This window comes from Schistocerca piceifrons, chromosome 3 (assembly GCF_021461385.2).
Source record: "Schistocerca piceifrons isolate TAMUIC-IGC-003096 chromosome 3, iqSchPice1.1, whole genome shotgun sequence".
In the NCBI taxonomy this organism is placed as follows: domain Eukaryota; kingdom Metazoa; phylum Arthropoda; class Insecta; order Orthoptera; family Acrididae; genus Schistocerca; species Schistocerca piceifrons.
The window spans coordinates 504,975,076-504,985,912 of NC_060140.1; the positions used below are offsets into that span (position 1 = coordinate 504,975,076).

The 10,837-nt window shown below is 41.5% G+C and overlaps 1 protein-coding gene across 1 annotated transcript in view; it reads right to left on the reverse strand.

Annotated features, from left to right (window-relative positions):
- LOC124788782 (probable serine/threonine-protein kinase kinX) overlaps nucleotides 1–10,297 on the reverse strand; it is a 93,496-nt gene extending 83,199 nt beyond the window's left edge. The window contains exon 1 of the mRNA XM_047256065.1: nucleotides 10,201–10,297. Within this exon, the coding sequence (XP_047112021.1) occupies nucleotides 10,201–10,297 (97 nt within the window). The remainder of the gene's footprint in view (nucleotides 1–10,200) is intronic.
- Nucleotides 10,298–10,837: the final 540 nt, after the last annotated feature.

A 10,837-nucleotide genomic window follows, 5' to 3' on the forward strand; every position in this document is an offset into this window, starting at 1 on the left:
AGCTGACTGTATACGGGGTGCACAAAAGGGTTTTTTAAATTATGCAGTTCTCTATCCAATCCAGATAACGATAGCAGTAGGAAACCCAGAAGTATCAGTGTAAGATCGAAAGAAATGCCTCGCACGGGTGAGATTATTAAAATCCAACTGATAAACTGCCGAAGCATTCGTAACAAAGTGCCAGACCTTGAAGTGCTCATAAAAAAAGTGATGCGCACATAATACTGGGTACAGAAATCTGGTTGAAAACTGAAACTGATGATAATGAGATTTTTGGAGACAATTTAAGTGTATACTGAAAGGATAGGCAAATGGGAGATGGAGGTGGTGTATTTGTCACAGTAGAAAAGAAACTCATATTCACCAAGGTAGAAATTGAAGCTGTAAAATGATAACAGGGTACCTCTGTCGCCCGCCAGACTCATCTCATGATGTAACCGAAAGCCTTAGAGAAAACCTCAGTTCACTTGCACGTAAGTTTCCCAATCATATTTTGATCATCGGTGGAGACTTCAATCATTCAATAATTAATGATAAAATTTCAGTTTTGTTGGTGGTGGGCGTGATAAGACATCCTATGAAGCTTTACCAAATGCCATCTCTGGAAACTACCAAGAACAGATAGTTAGGAACCCCACTCATGATGGACATACATTGGATCTAATGACAACATGTAGTCCTGACCTCATTTAGGATGTCCGCATCGAAACTGGTATCAGTGACCATGACGCAGTTTTGGGCAACAATGATTATCAAAGTACAAAGAACAACTAAAACAAGCAGAAAGATATATATGTTCAGTAAATTAGATAAAAAGTCAGTAGTGTCATATCGTAATGAGGAACTTGAAAGTTTCAGCACAGGGCTGGAACACGCAGAGGACCTCTAGCTGAAGTTCAGAAGAATAGTTGACCATGCATTGGATAGATATGTACCCCGTGTAACAGATCATAATGGGAGGGAACCTCAATAGTATACAGTCCAGGAAAAAAAACTGCTAAAGAAATAGATATTACTGTATAATATGCGTAAAACAAAGCGTAGAGCTATAGATAAAGAGATGCTAAATGAAACGCATAGGCTTTGAAGAGGGCAGTGTGTGACACCTTCAATGACTACCGCAGCGGGATATTGTCAAGTGATCTTTCACACAACTCAAAGAAATTCTGGTCGCATGTCAAGGCTGTTAGTGACACCAAAGTTAGTGCCCAGTCCCTAGTGAAAGATGCAGGACATGAAATTTAGATCTAGCAAAGCAAATGCTGAAACGCTTAACTCCGTTTTCAAATTGTTACTTAGGAAGTGGGGATGAGGGGTACACCTAGGATGGGAGGTCAAGGCCCCCGTAATGTCACTCCTTAAACAACAACTACCCAATTCATTGTTTATTCAAAACAGATAAGAGACAACGTGGGCATTCTTTTATAAAATATTACAGATATCTTGCTTCTCAAGCAAGACAGCAGATAACAAATACCAACAGGCTTAAAGAGATGACCCACAGAAATTTCAAACAAATTACAGTATGAAACTGATTTTAAAAAATGGCACACCTTTCTTTAAAAAAAATTGCAATATGAAGTTAATTTACCAAAGGCATCAGTTCGTTTAGAACCCCCAAAAACCAAAACGGCACAACACGTGACTATAATAATTCATATTCAACAATTTTAAAACCCCTTTAAAAAACACATTAATTAGGTTATATTAATGAAACGGGTAGTGACCCCAGGCTGCCCTGGGCAAGGGAGACTTAACATAAATGCCAGAAGCAGCCGACCAGCCGTCCAAACAACACCTAAACGTCGGGGCTCAACCGGGAGTCACTTCCCATTAGACAGCACGCCACAGCTTCTGTGCACCGAAGCGGGGCGTGGCGCCGCACCCACGCACCCCAACTCGCAGAAACTGGAACACAAAGAGACAGACACGGCAAACACCAACCAAACGTCAATCAATATACGTTAATAAATTGATAAAATACACGAACCAATTACTGTTGAGTGAGTGCATTCAATAAGTGCATGTATATAAGGAAGTACATATAAATGAGCAGCCTTACCAAACACAAGTTTTACTAATAACAGAATAACTGGTTGCAAATTTTGTTTTTCTTTTGCGGTAATATAACAGAGACGTCGCTTGATGGCAATAAACCCAGAATCACACGCATGCCTTCGTGCTAATCTGTCTTTTAATAGTCATCCAACCAGCGGATTTTAAAGCACATAGTAACTCCTGGTCTGCATACAGTCACACAGACTCTGCAGGCTGCCAACCGACCAACAAGTTCACTCGGTGCAATGCAAATCGTTTGACGAAACGAAGCCACCAAAACCACTTACACGTATGATTGAGAGCGTTGTTCGAGATGGTCTCGAGGAACGGGTCTGTCCGAGAAAACAGGCACCAAGGCAATGCGCCCGGAGTTGACATCAGCCAAGCGCACCACAAACTCGTGACCGTCCTGTATGGTCGACCGTCCGCGCCGCTGTTGGCTGAGCCCGCGTGTTTTGCTCCTTCGTCCCCTACAGCACGTCCTAGCGCCTCGTAGTGAGTCCCACGACCAACTACACTACCGCAAATATCCGCCGCCAGATCACAACACGGGCAAAGATCGTAGTACAGCCGGGTAATCGATAGTACTGACAAAGAGCTGGTGTGCCAGAAAAGACGTACCACGGCTCAGAATGTTCCTTTAAAAAGGAAAATCGAGGATAACTGCCCAGATTTAATCCTCGTAGAACTGAAAAGACGAAGGAAATAGTTCTGTTGAGAAACAGCTGAAATCGTTAAAACGGGACAAACGTCTAGGACCCAATAAAATCCCTGTCAGATTCTATACGAATTTGTGGCCGGATTAACCCCTCTTATACCTATAATCTATCGCAAATCCCTCGAACAAAAAACGGTGCCCAGTTCTTGGAAAAAGGCATAGGCCACACCCGTCTACAAGAAGGGTAGTGGAAGTGATCCACAAAACTACCGTGCAATACCTTTGACACCGATTTGTTGTAGAATCTTAGAACATATTCTGTGCTCAAACATAATGAGGTGTCTTGAACAGAATGACATCCTCAATACCAACCAGCATGGATTTCGAAAATATCGATCATGTGAAACCGAACTCGAACTTTCCTCACATGTTATCTTTGATGGAGAGTCATCATCAGATATAGAAGTGACTTTGGGTGTGTTGCTGTTCATGTTGTATATTCATGATCTGGCAGATAACATTAATAGTGAAAAGAGGCTCTTTCCAGATGTTGCAGTTATCTATAATGAAGTACTATCTGAAAGAAGCTGCATAAATATTCAGTCAGATATTGATAAGATTTGAAAGTGGTGCAGAGATTGACAACTTGCTTTAAATGTTCAGAAACGTAAAATTTTGCATTTCACAAAACGTGAAAACGCAGTATCCTATGACTATAATCTCAGTGAATCACTGTTGGAATCGGCCAACTTATACAAAAACCTGGGTGAAGTGGAATGATCACATAGGTTTAGTCGTGGGTAAAGCAGATGGTGGACTTCAGTTTACTGGGGAAGCGCAATCAGTCGACAGAGGAGTTGCTTACAAATCACCCATGCGACCGCTTCTAGAATATTACTAAAGTGTGTGTGACCCATACTAGGTAGGACTAACATTGGATTCTGAAAGTGTACTAGCTCAAATGATCACAGGTTTTTTTAATTCGCGAGAGAGTGTCACAGAGATACTGAAGAAACTGAACTAGAATATTATTGAAGAAAGACATAACCTATCTCGAGAAAGTCTATTAACAAAATATCAGTAACTGGCTTTAAATGATTGCTCCAGGAATATATTACAACCCTCTACATTTCTCTCACAAAGAGATCATGAAAATAAGATTAGAATAATTACTGCACGCACAGAGGCATTCAAACAACCATTCTTCCCGTACTCCACACATGATTGGCACAAGAAGAAACCGTAATAACTAGTACAATGCTATGCACCTCACAGTGGGTTGCAGAGTATAGATGTAGATGTAAATTTAGAAATCCAACAACTTCCCCTCGTTTCTCTGTCCACCTCCACCCACCAGTCCCTGCCCATCTTCTCCTGCCCTCCTCACTGTCGATCTGCAACACCCATTCTCTGTATCCAAATCTTTCTGTCCATCTTCTTCACTACACGTTGCCCATCTGCTCCTTCACGTTCTGCCCATCTCCTCTTGCAGCTTTTCAATATCCATCTCCCCTTCCAGCTCTCTGCCCATATCCTTCTCCCCACTTTTCCTGTCCGCATTCCTGACCCACCACACACTGCCCATCTCCGCCTACCCTTCTCCCTGTCCATCTGCAACTTCCTGCTATCCCAATCCGTCTGCTACTTCCCTCTGTCCATCTGCTCCTCTGATTTCAGTCCATCTGCACCTTCCACTTCCGTCCATCTCCTTCTGCCCCCTCTCTCTGTCCATCTTCTCCATACTCTTTCATAGTCCAACTCCTTTTCTTCCATTTCTCTGGCCGTCTCCTTCCTCCCTTCTCTGTGTCCATCTCATCCTCTTGTTTCTCTTGTCCGTTTTCCCTTCCCCTCTGTCTGTCAGTCTCCTGCTCCTCTACATGTGCTTCCATCACCCCCTTCCCCTCTGTGTGTTTATCTCCCCCTTCCCTCTCCACATTACCAAACCCATCATGGTAGGAGGTACCTGGTTCTTATCCCCACAGCATTTCTTTCCGGATACAAAGAAATATATATACCAAGTTTGTTTGAAATCTATACAAGGGCCAGAATGTGCTTTTGACACATGTCTTTGTTAGCATAACCACATGTAACGTATAAATAACATATTTCACACATATCTGTATAACATAATTTACTTACCTCTCTAGCAAATTTCACCATGCATTTTCGTTTGCACGCAGCTCTACGTTCAAGACTTCCTATCGCTTGAACTATTGTTTTACTGTGATATAATGTGGCTGGTATGTCCAATGGTATATGAAGACACTGACTGCGAAATTATTTTGAATAGAGGCAGAAATAAAAGAGTAATCACTAAAAAGTCTTACATGATGCGGCTATTTTTCAAATACCACAGTGTTTGCGAAGTTGCATCTCCCAAAATATGTGTCGCACAACAATATATTTTTGAAGTACGTAAATCCATAACGAATATCGTCTACAAAACAACAGCTGTAAAATACTCTTTGTCAGTTATCAAATCATGTATCAGTAATGTTTCTCTGTCGACGTCAAACAAGAGGAACAACGATACAATAGACGTAAGCTTTCATGTAAATTAAATGCTTGATACTCGGAAACGTTCCGAGATTGTTTTATCTTCCTTACGTTCCTGGACACCGATTAGAATAGATATTAGTGTGCTGTATGCTATCATTGCCTCAGATAATAACGATTATACAGATAAAATTGCATTTATTCCAGTCTTAATTAAACCAATAGCCCTCCCTATCAAATGAAATATCAAATCATAATTTTTCACAATTCACATTGAGTTGAAGTCGGTGCGTTTGGTGACGCAACGATCAAACGCCTCAAGTGCTTTATTGTTTGTTTAAATTGAGCCAGCATTTTCTAACGAAGTCCGATAGCCGTATTATTAAGTATGCGCTGTGCATCTAGTCAGGCATTGTCGCTGGATCACGATAGCAAATATCCTTCAACTTTCCCCACAAAAAGAAATCCGGGAACATCAGATCCGGTGAACGTGTGAGCCATGGTATGGTGCTTCGACGACCAATCCACCGGTCATAAAATATGCTATTCAATACCGCTTCAACCGCACGCGAGCTATCTGCCGGACATCCATCATCTTGGAAGTATATCGCCATTCTGTCATGCAGTGAAACATCTTGTGGTAACATCGGTAGAACATTACGTAGGAAATCAGCATACATTGCACCAATTATATTGCCATCGATAAAATGGGGGCCAATTATCCTTCCTCCCATAATGACGCACCATACATTAACCCGCCAAGGTCGCTGATGTTCCACTTGTCGCAGCCGCCGTGGATTTTCCGTTGCCCAATAGTGCATATTTTGCCGGTTTACGTTACCGCTGTTGGTGAATGACGCTTCGTCGCTAAATAGAACGAGAGCAAAAAATCTATCATTGTCCCGTAATTTCTCTTGTGCCCAGTGGCAGATCTGTACACGACGTTCAAAGTCGTCGTCATGCTGTTCCTGGTGCACAGAAATATGGTACGGGTGCAATTGAAGTTGATGTAGCATTCTCAACACCGACGTTTTTGAGATTCCCGATTCTCACGCAATTTGTCTGCTACTAATGCACGGATTAGCCGCGATAGCAGCTAAAACACCTACTTGGACATCATCATTTGTTGTAGGTCGTGGTTGACGTTTCACGTGTGGCTGAACACTTCCTGTTTCCTTAAATAACGTAACTATCCGGCGATCGGTCTGGACACTTGGATGACGTCGTTCAGGATACCGAGCAGCATACATAGCACACGCCCGTTGGGCATTTTGATCACAGTAGCCATACATCAACACGATATCGACCTTCTCCGCAATCGGTGAACGGTCCATTTTAACACGGGTAATGTATCACGAAGCAAATACCGTCCGCACTGGCGGAATGTTACGTGATACCACGTGCTTATACGTTTGTGACTATTACAGCGCTATCTATCACAAAGCGAAAAAAGTGGTCCAGCTAAAACATTCATATTTCTTTACGTACTACACGAATATGTAATAAAAAATGGGGGTTCCTATTGGAAAAAACGCAGTTGATATCCGTTTGACCTATGGCAGCGCCATCTTGCGGGCCAACCATAGCGCCATCTGGTTTCCCCCTTCAACCTAGACGAGTTTCCTTCTTTGTAGTTTTTACGTTTGATGTTTATTTCGTGAGTTATTTAGCCCAGGTCACTATCAATGGACCATCCTTTATGTTACGTGAAATTGACTTATGCTTTCTTTACCATGTTCTGCGGCCATCGACTGAGATACCAGAAAGGAAAAAATAATTAAATAATCGTATATAAAATTATTTTTCAAGACTTTAGAAACGAAACTTTGTTACAACGCAGAAGGTAAGGTATCATTGCTTATGTGCTTACCTTTATGCCATCAACCAGAGACAGTGATAAATTCTAATTTTCAGATTTTATCATTAAAACAGAAGAAATGATGAACTCTAGATGTGAAACAAGATTAATGTAATTTAGAACAAGAAGAATTTAACTTTTCTCTAGTCTCAATTAAATAACCAAGACGAATTTAAGACAAAACAAGACAGATTCAAGTCCATACTGAATACTTTAGAATCTAAAATAAATTCCATTGACGATGTAATTGAAGAGTAGCTGATGACAAATGTGCATTGTCAAGAGAGCAGACTAGTTTGGAAGGTACTGTACAGCAGGTATCAGAACGATTTAACAAACGGTTGCGGAACAGAGAAAGAGAGTAAGAGGATGTTTCAAACTTCAGAGCCCGCAATTTGCACACGGGTTTTCGAAGTTGATAGATCATAAAGATAAGCAAGTCATTGCTAAGCTGGACTGGTACAGCACGAATGTGTCGAAGCGTTATCAGAGGGAGAAGCTTCCAGGTAAGTAATTCAAAGCGAATTAAATCAAATGTAAGAAATACTTCGTAAGGCGATACCCGAATAGCTACACAAATAATAAAGTGAGAAAGCAGCAGTCTACTGTACAAGAGGTAGTTAAGTGAAACATCATTGGCTCTGAGCACTATGGGACTTAACAGCTGCGGTCATCAGTCCCCTAGAACTTAGAACTACTTAAACCTAACTAACCTAAGGACATCACACACATCCATGCCCGAGGCAGGATTCGAACCTGCGACCGTAGCAGTCGCGCGGATCCGGACTGCGCGCCTAGAACCGGGAGACCACCGCGGCCGGCGAAACATCATTCCTTAGCTCTAGGGTGGGTGACATTTATAACGTCAATAATGAGTTTGGTTGGATGAACAGAGAGGAGATGGGTCGTGGCAGTCGGTCACCTAATCATATAGCATATGGACAGCTAAATCTGAACTTTTCGTCAATCTTGATAGATGAAAGTTTGTTTAAACGGGGCAATTACAGATTTTTTCGCCTGATGAAAAGTCTGCCCATCCTGTAGTCCTCAGGATTAGCCAAAACGTGGAATGAAAGACAGAAAATACAATTACCTACAGAACACATTCAGCTTACGGCAAAGACAGCTGCGGAATGTTGTCAAACATATGAGGAGTTCGAGGGAGCTTCCTTTACAAAATATTCGTCAACACGTGTACAGGAGATATTAAGGAAACAAGTATATAACCTCGAACCATATAACAGTAAGAAATGTGCTTTATAGAAATATTTTGAGCGTTATTAAAAGAAAACGATATTGGGACGAGCCAATTTCATACCACGATGTACTGAGAATTCTATCCCAAAGGCAAGAGAGTGCCCTGAACCTCTGAATCTCTGTTATCACTGGAGTAGTATATTACATTTCCCAATAAACAACCTGTAGTCACAAAGAGGTTTCTATTATTTATAAAGCATTTGGAAAGTGGTCACAGACCGATGCACACTCCACAACCTGTTATATTGTGGAAATGTATGCACATGTGTAGTTAGTGGAGTTCAATTGTAATCTTAACTGATCTTTTCAAATGTCAGTTGTAGATAGCTCAGTGTCACATAATAGCTACTCAGCGACATGCCTTATTTGTTATGTTATTGACATTCACACTTGTGACTAAAGTTTAGCTAGGCAGGCTTCATCCACGCCTTCGAGTCTCTGCATTTCGGTAATTATTTTTCAATATTGTTCTACTGTTAATACACGCCAGGATTCTTAGATTCGAGGCAAAAGTAATGATGCCCTTACACTTCAATTTACAAGTAAAATTTAAAGGATATGCGAAATTGTGTATGTGTCCGTAAAGTACAAACGGAATACCAACTTAGACGGCCCTAAGTCGCTAAAAGTGAAATATTTGTTCATTACTTACCATGAAGACTATGTTTAAACAAACAAGTTATGTTCTAAACAACAGAATTAAGATTCAAGTCAGGCCAAGCGGAACAACGTTTGTTATCAAACCCAAATGAAACGGTAGACTAATGCTACCACTGACGTTATGCTTGAGTTTAGTAAGGTGAAGGTGCAAAGCACTACTGCAAGGGACGCTACAAAACCGATGACGATAGTATTCGAACAGTGAAATGTCATTTTCCACTTATATGGAATAGTTATGTGATGTATATGAAATATATAACCGATGAAAGACTCAAAGCTGAGAAGCCCTGAAGAACTGTTAACGCCAACTATGGAATGCAGGAACGAACGGCGCCTCTGTAGTTCACATACGAAGGCAAAGCGGAATGTCGATTGTCGAGATGGGATGCTATGCGTGAATACCGACTGTGGAAGTATATGTTGTTACATATAAAATTTTCTCTACATGAGCACTCCAGTGTACATGCTAGCACTCTTCTGAGTACTCTCATACCCAGTGCAGACTACGCATATAATTCACATAAATAAACGAAATAAGTCAGTCAATGAACTGTATACAGGCCTACCAAACAGCGAAGTTCAAGTCCCACATTAAACACGGATCTCCATATGTAAACAAACTGTGTAGAGTTAACGATTTCTTTTACTCTTTAATATGTGTATTATGTTTTTAACGTATGTATTAACAAAATTTTATTCTAGAAAGAAGTAGGTTTTGTATATAATATTAAAACATGACTGTAGAGTTATTTCATATTCTCCGATTTGCTCAGCTACACGACAACTCCCTGGAACACAACCAACCTGTCCTAATACTTGGAACCGTCTAGCGAACCACAGATCTACTTATCGGAGTTCCTTCCTGCCTAGAAAGGGTCCAGGCATCCATCCTTCCTGACGGGAGTGGGTATTATGGGTGGATTCAAGCAAAGAGTGCGTCAACGATGACGTCACCGATAACATCCTAAATGACGTCGTCGATGACTCACGGCATTTGCTCACTCCACTACTGACAAAAGCCCATTTCCCTATATATAAATTGGCGGAAGATTCGAATTTTCACGGGAAATTAAAACTTTCGGTGCTAGTATGTTTTCTATGGAAATAAGGCTGTTGTCTTAAGTATAAATTGGCGGAAAAAGCAAGACGGCGCATTGTCATGCTGACTTGGAATACTGGGACAGGCTATATGACGTGACAATTCAGTGCAGACCTGTTTGGCTGCTTATAACAGTGTAGAATTCTAGTTCACTGCCCCGGAACCGGAATACTGACACTGTCTCTATGACGCCACCACCCAGCTCAGACATCTCAGGCTATTTATATTGACCTAGAATTATGGTGTACTGGTCCAGACTTTAGATACTGGGGCAGTTTCTATTGATCCAGAATACAAATTCTGGAATAATAGTACTATGATGTCTGAGGCAAAGGATGGTTGTACAGTTCCAGGCCTGTAAGCTGACCTACTTGACTTCTTTTCCAAGGCTACTATTTATTCAGAGGTGTATGATAACTGCTTCCCTAACTCTTAAGTTTTTATCTTTCCATTTGCTTCTTTATGCAAACAAATACTGTTGACTGAATGGGAAGGGTCTCTGCCTCTGCCCACATGCCACCCCACACCGCCACCCAGCAGTAAACCCCCGCTGGCTCCCGACTAGAGGCTGTTCTCTACGACCGAGCCACAGCCGCGTGTTGCCACACCGACTCACCGAGGGCCTTACATGTTGCACGAACGATTCAGATATGACTGCATGACTGCATAGTATCTGCCCTTCACAGCAAGATGTCCTCAACTGCACCTTCATACCTCACTATACATTTTCTATTTCCACCGTAACTTCGAA